The sequence below is a fragment of the Archocentrus centrarchus genome, unplaced genomic scaffold, assembly GCF_007364275.1.
Source record: "Archocentrus centrarchus isolate MPI-CPG fArcCen1 unplaced genomic scaffold, fArcCen1 scaffold_83_ctg1, whole genome shotgun sequence".
Taxonomy (NCBI): domain Eukaryota; kingdom Metazoa; phylum Chordata; class Actinopteri; order Cichliformes; family Cichlidae; genus Archocentrus; species Archocentrus centrarchus.
In genome coordinates, this window is record NW_022060293.1 from 106,887 (window position 1) to 128,622 (window position 21,736).

At 40.4% G+C, this 21,736-nt stretch overlaps 3 protein-coding genes across 3 annotated transcripts; 2 read left to right on the forward strand and 1 right to left on the reverse strand.

Moving 5' to 3' along the window:
• Positions 1-245: 245 nt before the first annotated feature.
• On the reverse strand, positions 246-3,779 carry LOC115777890 (uncharacterized). The gene is given in 8 exon segments (XM_030725917.1): positions 246-1,734; positions 1,736-1,819; positions 1,821-1,955; positions 2,174-2,205; positions 2,208-2,255; positions 2,258-2,305; positions 3,481-3,580; positions 3,666-3,779. Coding segments are annotated over 8 exon segments (636 nt in total). The 3' UTR covers positions 246-1,659.
• A 527-nt stretch (positions 3,780-4,306) lies between these two features.
• polr2g (RNA polymerase II subunit G) lies at positions 4,307-9,066 on the forward strand. Its single transcript, XM_030725903.1, is given in 9 exon segments — positions 4,307-4,692; positions 4,968-5,077; positions 5,249-5,313; positions 5,316-5,407; positions 7,602-7,652; positions 7,758-7,823; positions 8,046-8,117; positions 8,470-8,503; positions 8,745-9,066. Coding segments are annotated over 9 exon segments (516 nt in total). The 5' UTR covers positions 4,307-4,680; the 3' UTR covers positions 8,759-9,066.
• Positions 9,067-9,173: 107 nt separating this feature from the next.
• Positions 9,174-16,159, forward strand: eef1g (eukaryotic translation elongation factor 1 gamma). The gene is given in 12 exon segments (XM_030725902.1): positions 9,174-9,275; positions 10,180-10,337; positions 10,843-10,907; positions 11,289-11,311; positions 11,314-11,400; positions 11,402-11,434; positions 11,618-11,761; positions 11,888-12,017; positions 12,519-12,735; positions 13,696-13,868; positions 14,911-15,035; positions 15,791-16,159. Coding segments are annotated over 12 exon segments (1,326 nt in total). The 5' UTR covers positions 9,174-9,263; the 3' UTR covers positions 15,950-16,159.
• Positions 16,160-21,736: the final 5,577 nt, after the last annotated feature.

Here is a 21,736-nt window from a genome sequence, read left to right on the forward strand (position 1 = left end):
TGCATTTATGTGATTGCCTCAAGTGGTCTCCAGTGTTTTCACATAACCTCCAACCTCACTTTTCTTTTTCTCCTGGTCTTTATCATACCTCATTTGATATGTGTGTCATGATTTGTTTTATCTCTCAGGAGAATAAAGGCACTGTGGCAGGCCTGCAGACTCCCCTTCCAGCTGCCATAAAACCTTGATTCCTCCATCAAAGTACAGACTACAATAGGAAATGGTGAAAGCCTTCATTTGGAAGATTTTTCTCATATTTTTTTTTCATGCACTCAAGCCCCACAAACAGCAGTTTAAAAATTCTGTTCGATTCTTGTTACAACATGAGTGATGCAGGGCAGCTGCAGACTACTTGTCTTGTCAAGATACTGTTTTCTCTTTTAACAGTCATAGGACACATGGGGGTCATGAAGGTTGGTGCTTAATGAGGACCTGTAATAGTACATGAGCAGTTTCTGAGCCATATGACACTTTATCAAATCAATAGATCTCCTAGGACAGACCCAAGAGAAAACCATCTGTGAAATGACCTTTGCTAACACCAGGTGATTCAGTTTCAAATGGTTTAACAACACATTACGCTCTGGCAGAGGAATTACATTTATGTATATACCTTAAGAATCCCATTACCGTACTTTAACTATCCACTTTGGATGACTTTCAGGCTGTCATAATACAGAGACACAATTTGTGATCCTTTGAACTGACTGGTTATTCATAAGCTGTGTGCACTGTGTGAACATCAACTAAATATTCAGGTGAGCATAGAAGCTTTTCAGTTTTTAAGAAAAAAAAATCCACTGTCTGCACATGCATACCAAAACTAATGTTCAGTTAAAGCCTGGAGTCATGTTTGACTTTATCACTTTTGATAGCACACAGAATGCAAACTTGTGAGGGGAGTTGCTGTGTAGCTCAGAGAAGTGAGATCAGCAACTGCTTCACCAGCTAAGAGTTACATCTGCAATAAAGGATCCCGTGTTTGCATCACTAAAGGGATAAGCAGTAAAAGTTTTATTTAGAAGCTCTCTTTGTGGGTTTTTACTTGCTCATCTTTTCCACATATGGAACTCTGTGTTATCACATCCCTATTGAGAGGACATAATGTAAATTCCAATATGTTACATGGATGCAGTGCCATCTGGTGGTGATAGGAGATACTTATCAAGATTAGGAATTGCTATTGACAGGAAATACTGTTGAGTCATCTTAAAATAAAGCTGTCTTCCCTTTTACTCAACATTATTGAAAATACAGTTTTACTAGTATAAAGAATGTCATTTTTACCCCCAGTTTATTTTTAAGCTTGAGGAAAAACAGATTTCCACCTAACCTTTAGAACAATATGGGCAGTCAGTAACACTCATCAACCGAAACATAACAGTGCAAATTCAACAAAAACAAAAAAAAGAAGTGGCTCAGTTAAGCGGGTTGAATCAAATCCTATCTCAGGGTACAGACTAATTCTAGTGTTAATTTAATGGCATTTAGCTTGTACACCTGTAGAACTGATCTCACACCTAATTACGCCATACTTCATATGTCAGCAGTCACATGTTGAGACGATATAAAACAGACTTCACTCCTTCACTGAACATTTTCAGTGTCATAGCATTAAACTTCTGAACAATCACATCTGGAACATCCTCTTCGCCCTTCTCAGTTGCCATCTCCTGCCTTGTCCTTGCTCTTGTTCCGTGGAACACGACCCATGTTAAAAAATTCCAGGTTTGGTCCTCATGTCGGTGAGGTGGGCGAGTCGGTTGGACATGCGAAGAAAGCAAGAAGCAGCAATGGCAGCTATGTCCCAGGCGTCCTCCGCGGTCAAAGCCGACTTCCTCCAGAGATTTAAAGTGCTCCTCTGTGATGGTGTCGCAGCGACACACGGCCATGGCAAAGTCCAGCATGGCGCGCTCTCGCTGGGCCAGCTCAGCATTTTCATAATTAACAATGACCTGGTGAAAACAGAGTGCGCCTGATTTATGACAATTCAGAAAGAAGAAACCATACCACCCACCACCACCACATGAAAACAGAAATATACAGATGTGATAGGTTAGAGGTAGCCTAGCGTTAATATTTTTCCAGCCATCGCATAATGAGATATGATCTCAGTCTGAACTCAGAACTTTAACTACAGCGTTATTCTGGTTACTGGGATTTGACATTATACCTGATCACAAAGTGAGGGGTTCTTAGAGTTAGATGCGATGCCAGAGCGCTGTGGGACACCACACAGTACAGACACTTATTGGGCTACTGGTTGCCACTACAATCAGCTCACGATCAGCCTTGGTTAATCTGCCTGCAAGACAGACATTTAAAATAAAATTGTAGCAAGAGTCAAAAACATTAAAAGTCAGTTTGCTGGATTGGATTACTTTTTAAAAATGTAGTCCTGCATTAAAAACTTAAAGTGAACCTGATCCAGTTAAATAGTTATAAAAAATATAAAATCAGTAAACCTGCTTCTTGGAACAGACAGACCACAAAACTTCAGACACCTGAACAATCTCAGGCACAAGAAGCTCAACTCCAGTTTAGCAGACTGACTGTAATTCTAAACTCTGAGGCTGCAGTGAAATTTTTCTAGGACAGATTTTATTTTAGGTGTAAACACCTGAAAACAGAAAGGCTAACGCAAACATGCTTACACATGTTTTAAAACATACTTGGCCCCCCAGCACATCCAAATATGGAGAGATCATATCTTTTGTGTCGACACATTCATTATGCATTTTTTTTTCAAGTAGTTGCTAAAATCATACTGTGCATACAGAAAACACGTGCTTTTGCTGACTTGAATATGCATTCTGTTTACCCAACTTTAATATTCCACCCGTTGTACCAGTCCTGATTCATTACCACACCTACTCGCCACTGATTCCTCAGCCAAAACAGATTTCAGTATCACACTTCTGCCTCATGCAGTTGATCTGCAAAGGGAAACCTCCTTAACACAGCTGCTAGTAATATGCAGCACTTGGGCACAGTCAAACTGAGTTGTGTCACCAAAAAGTACTAGCCAAATAATGGCTTATGGATTAATTGAACCCAGAGTGGTTGAACCAGTAACAGATTTTCTGCAAGGAACAATTACTAAAAAGTCTTAGACTGTGTGGAGTCAGGAATCTCTGGAAATACAAACACTCATGCCAAAAAAAAAAAAAAAAAAAAAAAAAAAATGGGACAAACAGGGCCATAAACAACCTGAAGAACTGCAAGAGGACCATGAAAGGACAAAAGAGGATAAGACTACTGCTATGGCTGAAGACAAGACAGCTGAAAGAGCAACTCATGTCTCCAGTTTGTGGGCGGTTTTGTATCCATCTGTGGGTGTTCGTGCTTCTCAGTGGGAAGAGTGGGGACTTTTTAAATGTGTGTCTGGGCCCTGTTGTTTTCCCCCAATCTGTCTATGCCTTTGAATCTCACATAAAATGCACTTGTTGCAACTACAAAGAAACAGAGCATCATAGACACCTGTTTCCTTGTTCATCAGTTCATTGTAGTATGCAAAGAAGGCTCTGAACTCTGCTGGCCTGTGAGACAGGACTTTGAAGACATTGGGCAAGAATCCTCCCTGTAAGAAAACACAAGTTTAACAAGGAGTAGAATCAGGTTCAGCAGACTTAAATGCCTTAAATGACTCATAAGAAACCTTTGACTCCACTTTCCTCCATAAGCTCCACGATATCATAAGGCAGATCTTTCTTGTAAGGAATTGGATAGCGGCTGATTTTCTCTGGAGGAGAGCCACTGGAGGAATATCTGGTGCCCATCGCTTGCCACCTTTTCCCGAAACAAGCACCCTGAACGGAGATACGCCTGCAAGGGAGGACAGCGTAGTTCACGTAAATCACTCACAAAGTGGACTGGTGTTAGCCAAAAAGTGGGAAAGTACAGAGACAACTTACGAGCTGTGCTAACAGAGGAGGGCGAAACAGCTTCGAGACGCGGTTACTCGCCATATCAGTCGGCAGAAACTGGAGGATATTGTGAGCTTGATGTGATCGTCAATCAGCTGTGGCTGTTTCCAGTCGTTTAAGGAAGTCAGGAAAATCCTCAAGAAGTGGTGTCGCCTTAATTAACAAGGATATTTACCTGTCTGGCTTTCAGTCACCCGTTCGGTGCCGCCTCAGTGCGTCACACAACATAACTTAACCAGCGTTTACCAATAATCTGATTTCGTGTTATTGAATATCCCGTTTTCTTTGTGCTTCGTTTTTATGTCAAATGTTAACAGTCCCCGTGAAAAACAAACCAATCAAAGCGCAGCATGGAGGCACGCCTGCTGCACGTCCACACCCTCACGCACTAATCCTCCTCACCGCCAGGGGTCAGCCTGTGATTAGACTGAAAAAGTTAACCTGGTTGCTGTGGTTCGTTTAACAGTTAATTAAGCATTACCTCTAACAAGTAGGTAAAGTCTTAACTTAAATTTGACATCATCAGAGTTGATCTTAGTGTCTGCCAAATTAGTACAGAAAAGCGATCCGCAAAGGTCCTCCTCCTGAGAGACAGAACTAAGGGCAACAAAAGTCCCACTCATCGACCTCTGACTCGGAAGTGGCTTTGTTAGCAAACAAACGAAAGGGTGGTTTTCATTCAATACTTGGGAACCTTTGGGATATATATTAAAACAAGAATTGTGAGTTGAGATTAAACGGAAAACAGAGAGAAATGTTTTACCATGTAAGTATTTGTACTGCTGTACGTGTAGGATGCGACTAATAACAGCAGTCTGCTTTTGTTGTTGATCAGCGTTTGGCTGGCGTGATGTTAGCTACTGCAGCTTTGTGAAACTTTCCCCGTGAAACTTTTATCGCTACCGCTGTTTTATGGTCGTGTAAAATGGCCGCCAGTTTTTTTTTTCTAAACGTTGTTTTTGAATGGCAGAGCTTGAACAGCAAAATGCCTGGAACATTGTCCCCCTTTAACGCTTACTTCTTAAACTGTTGTTTTCCCAGATTTCTTTGGAGCACGAAATCTTACTCCATCCAAGATATTTTGGGCCAAATCTGCTCAACACCGTGAAGCAGAAGCTTTTCACAGAGGTTGAAGGGACGTGTACTGGCAAGTGAGTGGTTGTATGTGTTTGACATCAAAATAGCTTGAAATCAAAGGCTAAAAAGGCTGAAACTTGACTTACGGCTTCTGGAAAACTGTAAAACTGGTACACACCAAGCTGCCAAAGGCCAGATTGAAGTTGGTTTGCCATTTAAGTCATTTGTTTAAATCTGTCTTTCAGGTATGGCTTTGTTATTGCAGTCACCACCATTGACAACATTGGGGCTGGTGTCATCCAGCCAGGCAGAGGTTTGTCCTCTATCCAGTAAAATACAAGGCCATCGTCTTCCGTCCGTTTAAAGGAGAAGTGGTGGATGCTGTGGTCACTCAGGTTAACAAGGTGAAGGGATGGTTTAGATACCCTAAGACCATTCTTAAACAATGTTGTAAGAAGGTTTTTCCTCATTTCTATTTTTTTGTGTATTTGTTCTATGTTTCCTTATCATACAAAATTTAATTAGACAGCTACAACCCAAGTAAATACAAAATGTTGTTTTTAAGTGATGATTCATTTATTAAGGGGAAAAGTTATCCAAACCTACCTGGCCCTATGTAAAAAGTAATTGCCCCCCTTGTTAAATCATGAATTAATTGTGATTTACCACATTTTTTGGAACACTCAATCAATTCTGTTTCACTAGCAATACCCAGGCCCTCATTAATGCCAGACCTGTTTTATCAAGAAATCATTTAAATAGAACCTGTCTGACAAAGTGAAGTAGGCTAAAAGATCTCAACAAGGTAACACATCATGTTACAATCTAAAGGAAACTCGAGAACAGATGAGAAGAACAACACCACTGCCATCTATCAGTCTGGAAAGGAAACAAAGCCATTTCTAAGGCTTTGTGATTCCTGTGAACCATGGTGAGAGCCATTATTCACAAACATGCTACTTCCCCACTGCCGAGGAGCCGGTTCACGTACCAGTGCTCATGCTGTTCCCAATGAACCGGCGAAACACTTAAGAACGGGCCCGTGTTTCCACCGCGTTTCTGTGAACTGCTCCTTTACGTATGAGTGTTGGCGGGTCCTCATCTGGCCACGCAAGCCAAACCGCACAAAAGTGGGACAACACACTCCCCTTTCTTGTGCTGCAAATACGTTATACAGTCCAAACCAAACTACTGCAGCATCTGTGCAGCAGAGGGAAACACAGACAGCGATTAGAGCAAGACGACAAGTACGCACTTTGTGTCCTTTTATCTGTGATATGAACCGATACAAAGCAGGAATTTCAGACTTAGAGCTCAACCTAATTCACAGCCGTGAAAATCGCTGCGCTTTTCTCATGTAATACACATGTAATATGGTAGAAAACTTGTTTTCCGGCCGAGCACCAAGTACTTCCGTGGTGGAAAACTCGCCTTACGGTTCAAATAAAGGCACTGGCTCGGAACCCTGTTGGTGGGAAAGAGGCTACAGAGAACACTTGGAACAGTTCAGTTCAGATCAAGTCAATTATATTTTATTTATATAGCACCAAATCACCAAAACAGTCACCTCAAGGCACTTTATACTGTAAGGTAAGGACTACAACAATAGGACAGTGGTGAACCTTCTCAGTAGTGGCTGGCCTACCAAGATCACTCCAAGAGTGCATTGATGACTCATCCAGGAGGTCACAAAAGAATCCTGAACACATCTAAAGAACTTCAGGCCTCACTTAAGGTCAGAGTTCATGATTCAACAGTAAGAAAGAGATCTGGCAAAAATGGCATCCAGAGTTCCAAGGAGATAACAACTGCTGACCAAAAAGAACACGAAGACCTCACATTTGCCAAAAACATCTTGATGATGCCCAAACTTTTGGAAAAAATATTCTGTGGACTGATGAGAGAAAAGTTCAACTTTTGAGTCTAGGGGGCTGCTTTGCTGCTTCAGGACGATTTGCTGTAATTGATTGAAACATAAACTTTGCTCTCTACCAGAAATCCTGAAGTAGAATGTCTGGCCATCAGGTTGTGCCAGTTATTGCAAACGCTTAATTGTAGTTCTTGCTGCCAAGGGTGGCAAAATCAGTTATTAGGTTTAGGGAGCAATAACTTTTTCACACAGGGCAATGTAAGTTTGGATAATTTTTGTCCCTAAATAAATTAAATCATCATTTAAAAACTCCTTTTTGTATTTACTCAGTTTATCATATTTTATATTAAAATTTGTTTAATGTATTAAAATTTGTTTAATGAACTAAAACATATAAGCATGACAAATATGCAAAAAAAAAAAAAAACGAAATCAGGAAGGGGGCAAATACTTTTTCACTGGACAACATGCAAACCCCTCTGTGAAGTCTGTAAAACCTGCCACCACCTCTCCCTTCTCTTCTCTGTTTACACTATAATCCATTATCTTGACACTCCAGTGTTTGATAAGATGTAGAAATACAAAAAATATGTACCTCTGAATTTCTGAATTATTTCAATAGCTGAAGTATTCATTACAGTAAACACAGTTTTAAAAATGAAGTAATATATTACTGAAAAATAAGAATGGTCTGTCTTTGTTTCTAAGTAATTCTCTATTTCTTACAGGTTGGATTGTTCACAGAAATTGGTCCCATGTCTTGCTTCATCTCTCGCCATGTGAGTCATTTTTTTTTATAGTTGGTTTCATTTGTTGCCTTTTAGTGTACTTTATAGCAATTATATTATCTATCATTTAATCTCATGATAACTTTCTTTTTGCAGTCTATCCCCTCAGAAATGGAGTTTGACCCCAATTCTAACCCACCCTGTTATAAGACAGTTGATGAGGTATTGTTTCATTATTATTTCTTAGCTGAAAAGAATTGCCGTATTACAAAAACTGTTTATTAAAATACATTTCTCCATCATTTTGACTTTTAAAATGAAAAGTTATTACACTGGCATTTTTCAGCAAACTCAGAGGTGTGTTCACATCACAGGAAAGATAAATGTTCAAACACAAGTGCTAGTTTTGGATTTAAGGATTTTTTTTCTCTTCTTATTTTTAAGGACATTGTAATCCAGCAAGATGATGAGATCCGGCTGAAGATTGTGGGAACCAGAGTGGATAAGAATGACATCGTAAGTGTTTATCTTTTCCTTTTTTATAGAAAAATGGCACTTGGTCCTGAACTAAGATTTTTGTGGTGAGTTTATGGATTCGGTTACTGGCTTTGGGTCAGATTGATCAGAACATCAAATCCATTTTGTAGATTTCAATGATTCTAAGTTAGAGAAAGGAAGATTATCAAGGGTATATTCTTTTAGCGTGCAGCTTGACAGTCAGATCCCTTCCTTGCTTGTCACATCTGGTGACAAGATGGCAACAAACCAATGGGGGAAGCCACTGTGGCTATGTCCACTTTTATTTATCTTTTTATACGTCTATGGTTAAATTGCAGTAAATCAAAACCAAGGTGATCTTGTTTTTCAGTTTGCCATCGGCTCTCTCATGGATGATTACCTGGGTAAGTATTAGATCACAGAACATTGTTAGATACGTGATAGAGCTGCTCATTAGATGGCCATAAATTGATAAAATGCTTTAAAGGTTATTTGCAATGAGGAATATATGGGCCATAATTTAAATTTAAAAAGTTATTTTTTTTAATTGCTTTATTTTGGTTATGATGATTTGAAAAGAAATAATTGGATTAAAAAAAATCTTTTTGGTGATTGTTAAACTTGCCATCTGTGTTTTTGTTTCAGGTCTTGTGAGCTGAATTACTTCTGAGGAGCACAAAATAATGGGACATTGTTTTGTAGTAGCCAAGTTTGTTTGTTAAAATATATATTTTTTTCTACTGTTGTGGTATAATGGCAGGTGGCCGTATCATTTATTATGCTGTACAGGCTACATTTGTCTTTTTTTTTTAATGGAAATGGTGTGAGAGTTGTAAAAATTTACTTAAAAAAACTTACAGTAAATAGAAGTAGGGCACTTTGAGTAATGTTGATTTCATTTTGAATTTCCATCATTCCTTTTGCTTTAACATGTGCTGTAATAAAATATTTTATTTGTTATTACATTACACTGTGTCTGTTTCTCTCAGTATGTTAGTGTCTTCACAAAGTGCATTTCTAGCTATGTATGATTTTAAGTCAGTCAGGATGTTTTGAAATGCTAGTGAGAAGAATTGTGAACGCGGAGATGTCAAGAACGCGCACATCACATGGCCGTAAATACGTCAGTGAAGCGCGCCGTTCTTTCTTTCTCTCGTCCTGAAGATGGCGGCAGGGGTGAGTAAGATGGAGAGTTGACCAGCTATGGAGCTTACTTTTAAGTTTTCATTTGCAATCCGCTAAAAATCAGACCCATCTGCCCTCTTACTGAGTAGCTTTTCACACAGACGTTGCTTTCTGACTGTTTTCTGGCTTTTACAGTGGATATTTATAAAGGATACCATTCAGTAGTCCTTCTAACTGAGGTTAGCTTTTGCTAATGATGCATTGTCAGTGGAAGACGCCGCTCTCCTAGCCCAGGGTTGTGCCACGTTACCTTACCTATTTATCACTTTGAAAACCTGTTCTTTACATTTCACGCTTTTTTCAGCTAAGGTTATCGCCGCAGTTAGTTTATTTAGGTTCAGTTCTGCCATATATATATTTTTATTCTCTAAAGTTAAACGACTCGGGGTTTCGAACCAGCTTGTCTGACAAGAGTGTTTAAAAGCCACGTGAAACTAGATATATTTTTTTATATGATTATTTTGAGTACTGTGGGCCGCGCAAGCCAGCATTTATTCCAGTTTAGAGGTTTTCCAGCTGCATCATTCTCCATATCCTTCACAGCCAGATTTTAATTGGTTGAGTCTTTTAATTTGGATGGGATCTTTTTATTTGTGGCCAGAAAACAAATTATAAGCTGTCTCTTGACTAGTTTGGTGACTTGCTTGCTAATTATGTCCAAGTTTGTATTTATTTTAGTATTGAAAAATGACAGAGGGCTGTTCAGGACTAGAGTATATGCATTAGGAAAACAGTGGCCTGTTTCCCTAATGTCATTCTTAGGCCAGCCTAATGCTTTAATGTCCATGTTGAGAAGATACATGTGTGTATATATACTTTTCTCTTTTTTTTTTTTTTTTTTTTTTAAAGTAAACACTTTGCTCTGTAATAATGCTGTTGTCTCCAATCCTTTCAGACTCTGTACACGTACCCAGAAAACTGGCGGGCCTTTAAGGCCCAGATTGCAGCCCAGTACAGTGTGCTCGCCTCAAAGTTGCCACAAGCTCCCCTGCCTTCACCTTCGGGCAGACGAACCGTACTTCTGCCTTCCTCAACAACTTCCCTCTGGGCAAAGTAAGTCCGGCTGGCTTAATCAGTTCAGTGAAATCACTTCAATTTGCAATTATGATCTGCTGTGCAGGCCCCCCCCCCCCCCCCCACCCCCCCCCCCCCCCCCCACACCCCACACAACACCACCCCCCCACCCCCCCACCCCCCCCACCCCCCCACCCCCCACCCCACCACCCCAACCACGACACCCACACCACACACCCACCCACCCCCCCACCCCCCCCCCCCCCCCCCCCCCCCCCCCCCCCCCACCCACCCACATACACACACACACACACACACAAAATAAATAAATAGAAAAACACACACATCATTCACTACCATTGTTTAAAAAAGTGAATTAATCACTTGTTAAATTGAACTAAGGAGTAGAAAGTTAACAGTTTGACTGCAGCCCTTTTGTTATGTTTGTATGCAAGATCCTCTGTCATACATGTGCTGCATTATTCTCTGAATTATAAAACCACACTAAATGTGTTAAAGTAAGCAACTCTGTCATTGTTTCTAGGTACCTGGCCTACCAGGGAGATGACGGCGTCTGTCTGTTTGAGAGTAATGCCATTGCTCACTACTGTAAGTCTCACAATTATTAATAATTAAATTGCTTACATTCTGTACTCTTGTTTTGGCAAGTCAGTAGATTTGGGTTTGTTATTCCCCTCAGTCTAAAATTAGTGATCAGATGGAGCACTCAGCACAAACATTTAAATTCACGGGACACTTCTTTACTCAGTTTTGTTCTAGCAGAATGTGTAGATGGGCCAAACCAAACTGCTAGTTACATCTATACAGTTTTACTTACTGTGACATTGATGCACACTGAAATATACTAATTAACATGTTAATATTAAAATGCAGAGTTTGTGCTATAATTCTTTAAAAAAAATGCAGAATGGCTGTGAAACTGTAACTCAATGGTTTTTTTTGGGGGGCTTTTTTACCTTCAAACTATAGTGAGCAATGATACCCTGCGTGGGTTGCCACTCCTCAGGCAGCAGCTCAGGTGCTGCAGTGGGTGAACTTCGCTGACTCAGAGATCATTCCTCCAGCCAGCGCATGGGTGTTCCCCCACTTTGGGAATCATGCAGTTCAACAAGCAGGTCTACCACTCAGTATTTTTTTATAGTTTGATTTTAAATAGGTATTTGGTATCTAATGGGAAGGGTAGATGGCTGCCTAGAGTAATACACCCTGTTGTTTTTAACTTGTTACTGAACATTAAACAAAACTGGACTTAAGTTGTGTAGTCCTGCAAAGTAGTTTTTCCTCTCGTCTCTCTCCAGGCCACAGAGCAGGCCAAGGAGGATGTGAAAAACTACCTTGCTGTGCTGAATCAACACCTGAACACCCGTACCTTCCTTGTGGGAGAGAGGGTCACCCTTGCAGATATCACCGTGGTCTGCTCCATGCTCTGGCTCTACAAACAGGTTTGACTTGGACAAACAGCCACACACTGCAGTACTTTGGAGACCAATGGCAACACTTGAGCTCTGTAATGGTGTTTGGGGAAGAGTCTGCATCAAAAGGAATTAATACCTTGCTGTTCCCTATAGGTCCTGGAACCTTCTTTCCGTCAGCCATACACCAATGTGACCCGCTGGTTTGTCACCTGTGTCAACCAGCCACAGTTCAAGGCTGTCCTGGGAGAGGTCAAGCTGTGTGAAAAGATGGCCCAATTTGATGGTGAGTCACCAGCAGTAAGATCAGAAGGCACAGAATACATATTAGACAACTAATAGTTATTTTCTCACTGAATAAACACTAAGGTGTATACAGCTGTTTATTTGAAGTGTTAAAAGAATTTAAATACGTTCTGAAATGCTAGAAATACATCAGTTTTTGAACCTTTTGAATTTCAAGACAGTTTATCTTATCCTTGCCAGTGAGTGAACCCAGTTTAAGAATCTGTTACGCTTGACTGCTGATGCATATGCTATCTATGCTACAGACAGTGCTGAAAGTAGACAGTGGAGTCAGAGCACACACTGTGCTGACCCCAGGAATTTTTTTCTAGGCTATATGAAGTTAAAAAAAGGTTTGCATATCTCACAACATTCATGCCAAGACTAATAAGACTATAATCAGCCATTGTTGGCTTTACTGATATGAAGGCAGACTCCATTCCAGTGGGTACAAACCCAAAGAGAACATTTGAGAATGGCTTTGATTGTTTTGTTCCTCCAGCCAAGAAATTTGCTGAGATGCAGCCCAAGAAAGAGACTCCTTCCAAGAAAGAGAAGGGAGGAAAGGAGGCTGGCAAGCCCCAGGAGAAGAAGGAGAAGAAGAAAGAGGAGAAAAAGGAAGAGAAGAAGCCTGATCCTGAAGAGGAAATGGATGACTGTGATGCTGTTTTGGCTGCAGAGCCCAAAGCCAAGGACCCCTTTGCACACCTGCCAAAGAGGTAGAGGGATCTTTTGCTTTTTAAAATTTTTTTTTCTTCTTTTTTCCCCATCATTTGGATCTTTTCACATTGTAAGCTTGCACATTATAGATTTCTTAATTACCATTGCAATTCTATGATCAGGAGTCACATCAACAGTAAAGTTTGTAGATTCTGACTGTGACAAATTAAACCAGTATATTAATTTCCTTGAATGCTTCTCCTTTAAGATTAGTAATCAGTTGGTGAAGGTCTATTCTCAATTGTGCATTTGTAGCAGTTTATAGCAAGTTGATTATTAAAACTCATACTGCAGTATATGTAGTTTGCACACACGTTGAGCTGCAACAGGCCCATACATTGACAAGACACTTCTGCTCTGTGGAAAGATGGATGGTCCCCTGTCATTTGGCAAGGCAGTGTCCATTAATGGCACCAAGTCTTAATCTAACAGGGGAAGAGAAAATCAAGACCACATTCATCCCAGTCATCTCTGAATTCAGTGAGTAAAAGGCTGGTTCATGCTGTGGCCATAAACAGAATTTAACTTTCAGATATGTGGTTGCCCTTTAAACCTTGGTCATGCTTATATCCGTTGGTCCGCTGGGTTCCGCTTGGGTCTGAGTGACATAAATTTTGTCATCAGACGGTGAGTGTGAGGGTCTGGCTGCGTATTATTTGTGAAAATTTACGTTAGTGTGCCAACTATGCATATACCCCAGGCAGTGGACTTTAAAGAAGTGTAACAAGAGTGACTGCTTGGCGTGGTGTCTCCAGCTGTTCATGTCTGCAACAGAATATAATCAAGGCTTTATGGTATTCAAAGATTGTGTTTGAAGTAAATATGGAGTAGGGTTTGTGGGTATTTATAAGTTTGAGCTATTGTCACTGGCTAAACCTGACTTTAAACCTCCGTATATAATGCTGTAGATCTGCTAAAAATGATCACCTTAGTCCTGAACTTCTCATTTTTCTTTTTAGCACATTTGTAATGGATGAGTTCAAGAGAAAGTACTCCAACGAGGACACCTTGACAGTAGCCATTCCCCACTTCTGGGAGCACTTTGACCGTGAGGGCTACTCAATCTGGTACAGCCAGTACAAATACCCTGAGGAGCTCACGCTTACCTTCAAGAGCTGCAACCTTATCACAGGTGAGACTTGGCAGCAGTGACTTTATAAAGCCCTTTTAGAGATTTATTAGTATATGAAGTTTTGTTATGGTGCATTTTTTTTTTTTTTTTTTTTTTTTTTAAATGGTGTTTAGTAGTTGGAAAGCAAACACAGAAAAGTCTTTTTTTTCTTTTTGGTCCTACATGTATTTGTCTTTGCTGGTTCATGTGCTGGCATGAATTTCCTCCATCTGTTAGTTTGGCTCCTATGGCCCAAGAACAAGTTGGGATCAGAGGCAGTTCTGTGTATAATGGAATTTTTCTAAAATCGTCTGTAGGCTTCTAAGACAGCTGTCACATAGCCTTACAGAGGAGATTAGAGGAGACAAGTGTTGGTACTTACTACACAGGACGGCTCATTTTAAATGGGTTTTATTCTCATCTTTTTTTTTTTAAAAACATTCCTGATGTAGGCTTAGGTTTTATTCTCAGTAGAGAAAATATTTGTTTCTCTTAAGTCATTATTTGGAATGATTCTCAGGCGGCTTTTATGCTTGTACAGTTTTTCAGGAAAGCTGATTAAACCAGTTTTCAGAGGAGGGTGTGGCACTGCTGCAACCATCTGTCCTAAAAATAACAGTTAACCCATTTGACAAAGGTTCTTATCTTCAGGTCTCTTAGTGAAGTCCTTGTAAGGAGTTTGGACATTAAGACTTGTTTGAATCAACCTCCGAAATGGATCTGTACTTCAGTTAGGAGAGAAGCAATTATCCCCCTGTCATTGGGCAAGGCAGTGTCCTGTCATGACACAAAGTCTTAATCAGACAGGGGAAGAGAAAACGGAAGCCACATTCATCCCAGTCATCTCTGTTTAAGTGAGTTTTAAGGCTGGTTCATGCTGTGGTCACATTAGACAGGACCAGAATTGCCCCACAGGCACTTAAATTTGTTCTTTTAATTTAGTTTTAATTTATTAATTTTTTTTGTAAGCTACGTGTGGAAAGACATTGGTATGGCTCAAAAAATGTCCTTGACATGTTGATGAAATCATAAAATGTGTCTCCAACCTCATTGGTTGTTGCAGGTATGTTCCAGCGGCTGGACAAACTCAGAAAGAATGCCTTTGCTAGTGTCATCTTGTTTGGCACCAACAATGACAGCGGCATCTCTGGTATCTGGGTCTTCAGAGGCCAGGAACTGGCATTCACTGTAAGTATTGGACTCTAAACACACTTTGACTGATGTTTTGATTTGATAATATCCCCAGTGTCAAGACTTTGTGTTTGCTGAAATGAAATGCTTGGAATGCACCTCAGTTACAATCACCATTCCAATCAGTATTTGAAATGACCCCCCCCCCCCTGTTTTTGGGCAAGGCAGTGTCCTGTCATGGCACAAAGTCTTAATCTAACAGGGGAAGAGAAACTCAAGACCATATTCATCCCAGTCATCTCTGGTTAAGTGAGTAAAAGGCTGGTTCATGCTGTGGCCACAACTAAGATTGAGCTTTAAGACAAGACCGCTGTTCTTAGGGTGAATAAAGACTGATTTAGTTCTGTATGTGTCACTGACCAAAGCAGACTTTTAAACTCTTGTTAATAGCCATGGCTGTTTTTGTGAATAAAATGTTTTCATGCAGTGGCCACGCCCAAGCGTATCAGACTTCATGATCTAAGATCTAAACTATAATTGTTGTTTGTGCTGTTGGCATTGGCTAAACGAAATAACTACTCATCCAGTGTTTGTTACAATCTTTGTGAAAATGAAAAAAATCTGAGGAATTTTGAGATTTGGCCATAGTTTACACGGTCTTCTGAATGCAGTCTGTTATGGTTCACCTATCCTCTTGTGAGGCAAGATGGAATGTTTAATCTGTCATGGATAGTATGGAACACTGATGGCAGCTGAGGGTAATTAATGCACATTCAATGCATTTAAAAAATGTATTTTTTTTTTTGTCCCAGCTCTCTGAAGATTGGCAGATTGACTATGAATCATATGACTGGCGCAAGTTGGATCCGGACAGTGAGGAGTGCAAGACCATGGTAAAGGAGTACTTTGCCTGGGAAGGAGACTTCAAGCATGTGGGTAAATCCTTCAACCAGGGCAAGATCTTCAAGTGAGAGGACATTGAGACAGTCAAACAAAAGCACTCTGCGCTTCTGCTCTACAACACTTAAAACCTATGGACTTCGAGCCACACATGCTTACTTACCTGCAGGAATAACTCGGAATGACAGTATTTGAAGACAAGAATGACAGTTCTCTCAGTGGCCTCCAAACTGGTTTTCTGGTTGTTTGATGTGCAAAATAAAGCATTTTCCTCAATGCTATCTGTGGGAATTGATGTCTGTTGTGTATGACTTCAGTCTGAAAGTTTAAGTTTTGCTTTTAGTGATAAACCATCAACAAATTTTCTTTAATTTCCTATGTTCTAAATATATAAAAGGAAGATGAATATTTGATGTGGTCAGAAAACATCATACATTATATCCACCCAGACGTCAGTGCTAATAAGCAGTTAGATTTTGAAATGTGTCACGAAACTTTCAACCAGAAGGGTCAGTGAAACACTGCTTTTCAGCATTCTAGTTAGTTAGGCTCAGGCGGTTTGTGGCACGCTTCTGCAGCCGATTTCGAGACTCATAGTTTAACATCTAGCTGACTTGGGGAAATATATAGACCATTTTTAAATTTCTTTGTAGCTGTTGCAAACCATATATTGGCTTAATATGGTACATCAATGTAAAACTGCAGTGTACTCCAATTCCAGCAGAGTGCAGGCAAAGACAACACTGGAACATATTGAATGGAGTCCCTCTAGCAGAGAAAATGACCAGGCTGAACTGTGGTTTAAGGAGATGGGAATGTTGTCTGCTTTAAACTATGGGTTCTTGTTTTGAAGTTGTTTGTGCTTCCCCAAGGAGGAGACTGGAACAGATCTTTATAAGGAACTCCCCTTGGATACATTAGGACAAGGGTCATTCACATAAAATTTGGACTTGGTAACAAAGTTGATAAGCATCCATAAAAGTCATTTTGGACTCCCTCCAAACTACATAATTATTTAAGACTTGTAGTCCCAGACAGACTTTCAGATTGATCCTCGATTTGTTTAAACCTCTGTGTGTGTGCATACATACATGAATTGTCTTTAAATGACAATGCCTCGTTTTTTGATGGTGATCAATTTGCTGGAAGAGTGCACATAAAAATGTGCAGAGTTTGACCACACCCCAGTCAAAAGCTGAAATGCCATGTTTCAGAACCTACTTCTGCAAGTTGGTATTGCTGCAGTAAAAAAAAAAAGAGGAAAAGAAAACGATGATAGACCACGATCATCACCACATCAATTTATTCGTTCTTTTCAGGACGGCATGAATGCCCCAGTCGAAGTAAAACTTGCTTTCTTTTTATAATGGCAGATGCTTTGACTAAATTTTGTCTGTTGGACTGTGAGGACAATGCTTCTGGTTTAATCAGACACGCCCAACCATATGAAAGGTTGTAGAACACAGTTGATCATTGTTGTTGAAATTTGGGCACACCTGCTCCCTGGCATATCCTCAATTTCTTTGTTTGCTGCTGGATTGTTTGTTGTACATGTTGCAGGTAAAATAGGCACCTGGACCAGCCCATGTAATGAATTTAGATAAACATTGATTTATGTCACCTCATTTTAAGACTTGCAGTGTATAATGAATTTAGATAAACATTGATTTATGTCACCTCAGTTTTAAGACTTGCAGTGTATTTAGTATTGTTAACTGTAGTTCACTGATGTGTTAAACTTTAAAACTTCTTGGGTGGATACAGGGGCTTTCTGACACACATACACACACACACACACACACGGGAGATGCACAAGAGAGGCCTCTTGTCTCCGAGAGACTCAGATGTGTCATTCTTTCCTACTTACTAAGCGTGATTCAAGATCGTTTTGGTGCAACCATCTTCCACCATGGTGTTGAATCAGGGAAGCCATTTTAGTTTGTTCTGTGGTCTCATGGAAATAAGAAAATGGAAATGTTCCCACAACAGCGAAGCGCCCAAGTCCTTGAACACATGACTCCACCCATCCTGTGGATCACGGCACAAGAGTGCTGTAACTTGAGCAAATAACTTTGACTTCACCCACAGCACTGCAGCAGTTACAACACTGCTGAAGGATAACCCTTGATTGCTGAAGGAGTGGTGTTACCAAAGCTGTTTGATAACGTATTAACATATGAAATGACTGTGAACAGAATGCATGCAGTTTTAGAGTCGTTTTGAGGCAAGTTTCCTGGCCAATGGAGACAGGATCAAGTCCATACAATATGCTGGGCCTGTTTGTATTTAGAACTTCGGAGTTAAAAAGCTAAACTAAAGCAAGCCACAAGAACAATGAGCTGTCTTATGCCAACAGCAACATTTTCTCTTCCAGTCCTGCCAACCTTCCTCCCCCTGTCTTCATTTCTCACTTGGCCACACACTCACTACTTTTTCCTTCCTCTACTGATCCTCGTTTTCGGGACATTTTTTCTATGTCCTCGCATGAGGAGGGGTGGGAGTTTAAAAGCAGCTGCAGCAGTGAGGAGCGCTGTAAGGGAGGAAACACAGAGAGAAGATGTATTGTTTCACCGCACAAGATCCCTGTGTGGCTGTCAGCTCCCAGTAGGAGCTTTAGGCAATGGTATGCATGTGTTGAACATCTGGTGGTGCAAGACCCACATCTGGAAAAGGGTGAAGGTAGTCCGGGTGGAGGGCTTGGAGCAGCAAGGTGAAGAAATCTGACACAGTTTCATGAAAGGAGTTTTATATACTGCAGATGCTGTAAGGCCTACCACTGAATTTCCTGTTATATGGGTTAAGCATGTTATGAATTATGATTAGACCGTGTAGTGTGCAGATTTCTGTCTGAAGTTAGCTGTAAAAGCCTTACATATGTTTATTTACTCCACAAATTTAGACATTTTTAGAGCTCTGCTTGTTGCATTGGCCTGCTGACCAAAACAAGAGCACATCACTCTTGTCACAGTTGGAGGGACATCTCTGGGCGGATAGAAACAGCACTCAGCCACCGCATAATCCCACCCTTAGTCTTTTATGGGTTTCCCTAGACACACTAAATTTGAGCAATACAAATGAGGTCAAGAAGATGGATCCTTAGTCAGCACCCGAGGGTGACTTCATGTCATGTCCTCTGCTTTTACGGTACAGCCAGAGCCAAGAATGAAAATATGAAGTTCAAGAAATGCAAACTAAAGATTAAGGCAATACAGGGGAAAATTATATGCAACACTCGACAGATAGTTACAGATGTATACCTGCATGCTTTATATTGTATTATATCCTGTTAGATGAGAAAGTGGCCTTCAGATCTGTTTGGTGTTAGGGTCTTTTCATCCCTTTAGTGGATTCAAAGGGTGTGAGTAGCACATTCTTCTGTAGCACTAAAATGCAGCACTAGAATGGAATGAGGGAGGTCATAGGTGAGTATGTTGAGGGGAAATAACTGAAGGCGGCAGGGAAAAACAGTAGTAACCAAGCATTTGCAGTAGTAACAAAACGCTCCACACCAGATAACAAGAAGCATCCGCTGCAAGTAAAACCCCCTAAGTTGAAGCAGTTACTGTCATTAGAGAAGTGATTATTAATATGTTGTTTACTGGTGATTTTGTGTTGCCCTGCAACAGAGGTTGCCGGTGTGAAAGTAGAGAAGAAAGTGCGTGACACGAGTCAGAGGTACAGAGAGAAAACAGACAGCCCCTGCACTTTTGGACATGAAACCCCAGAGTTGCTCCTGGCTCATGTTACCAGAATGTGGAGGTGGGGCATGTTGTCAAACTAAGGCAAAACTACAACAATGCACTGCCATGACTACTAAAGGCAGAATTATTGCATCTTGGAAAAATAATAATAATAATAAAAAAAATGTATTCTCTTATAAACCTTTCAGTGTGTGCGCTACCTGACAAGGGTACAGCATGGTGTATTAGGAAATAATTAATTCAGAACTTAGTCATAATAGCTCCACAGTTGTGGTTGGGTGTGTACTGAACACTCAGTGTTTAAAATAGCCTTAGGCTATCTTCACATGAAACACTAACGTACTTTGCCAGAAATGTATTTTTTGCAGAACTAAAACAGGTACCACTTGTGTCTCACTTCAGTTGAAGATGTTCTGTTAGACCGTTTAGAGCTGGTTGCACTTTGTAAGCAAACAGGTACCCCCCACTTAATTCGTTACTTCTCCATGTACTGACTTGCTGGTCGTTTACATTATACTCATGTGAATTAGAGTGTCGACATTTATAGCTATGACTGGAATGTGCAGCTTGGGACCGTATCTGCCTGTTTCAAAAACACAATAGTTGGAAGTTGAGTGAGAGATGAGTAGCTGAAAACAGTTACTAGTCAATAGTTGTTAGAGACAGCAAAGAAAACTGACACATTACTGATCACAGGGCATGTGTCAGTAATGTGTCAGAGCTGTTGCTTAATTTACAGGGTGCTATGTGCTGCAATGCTTAGCCAGCGGAAATATACCTGAGGTGTGCAGGAGTTGACTGTGACTGTTCAGTGTGGCGATGGCAAGACCAAACATGTGGAAGGTGTTCCAAGCGTCAGCCTGTTTATTTGACTCTTGTGTCCAGACAAAAAAGATTGCTCAGGCTAAAATAGGAATTTTTTTTTTTTTTTTGGGTGGGGGTGGGGTAATCGGCTCCAAAAAAACATTATAAACTTTGTGTAAAAAGTGGGGCAGAGTTCCTTACTACATAACAAACTGCTTTGTGGCATGTGATATTTATCCGCACACACATACACACACACAGGGCATTGCTATGGAAACATCTCTGCAAGTACCTGCCCCCTTGCTTATTATGTTGCTATAGTAGCCATCCCAGAATAGTTTCTTTTTTTTTTTCTTTGAGTCACTCCCTCGTGTTGGTGACTCATAACTTGCAGTGGAAACCACAACTCGATCTGTCTCTTATTCCCCTTTTTTCCCTGACATTCTCTTCTCTACCAAAGGAACAGCTTGCCTTTCTGAATCATCAGCATATGCTTGTGTGTGCGCTGCAAGGCAGTGTGTGAGGAGAGCAGGAACTGAGGGGAATTCCAAAAAGATTACCAATACACGAGTTACTATGGTGATGGCAAGTAACAGGCAGCCTGACCTGTGTGTTGCGAGATAGTTTATCTTGAGTACTGCACATTCATGAGCTGCCAGTGATTTCTTTGTAGCTTTAATCTCTTCATAGATGCACACTACTCACAGTGGTTATTTGAGGTCCACTTTGTTTTGAGAAGTTTCAGCTTGTAGTCTTACTCACAGCACTCCAGGGCTAGGGTAGCACAGAATTGCGTACGTGGTAACACATTGCGTCAAATGTAACAAATGATTCATGTGGTAATTAAGTTATGGGGAAACTTCTTAATGATGGGGCGATCACTGTGGATTTCATTCCATGGGCTTACTAATTTGCCCAGAAGATGAAGAAAATTCAATTATCAGTGCTAATTAAATTGGCTTAAATTGTTTTTTAAACAGGGCTTCACATATAGGATGAACCCAGTACTTAACTTGCAAATCAGTTTTACAAATGAGGAATTATGTTTGAGAATTTAAACTTCCCTTGTCTGAACAGTTTGAACAGAGTCGTAGACAGTAAAGCAATTTTTATCTTGTTAAACTTCAGATATGTTTGGAAATAGCACAAGCATTAGAAGAAAACACACATTGTCCTTACAGAAGTAATCCCAGTATTCAAATATTCCCTTGCAAGTATATGGCCTTTATTTAAAATGACTTAGCATGACAGTTACACTGTGAGAGGGCTTGCATGAAGTGACTCACTCCAGTGCATTAATATTAATGTCCAGCCCCCCTAGCTTTATGAGAGCTTAACATGAGTTTCCACTCA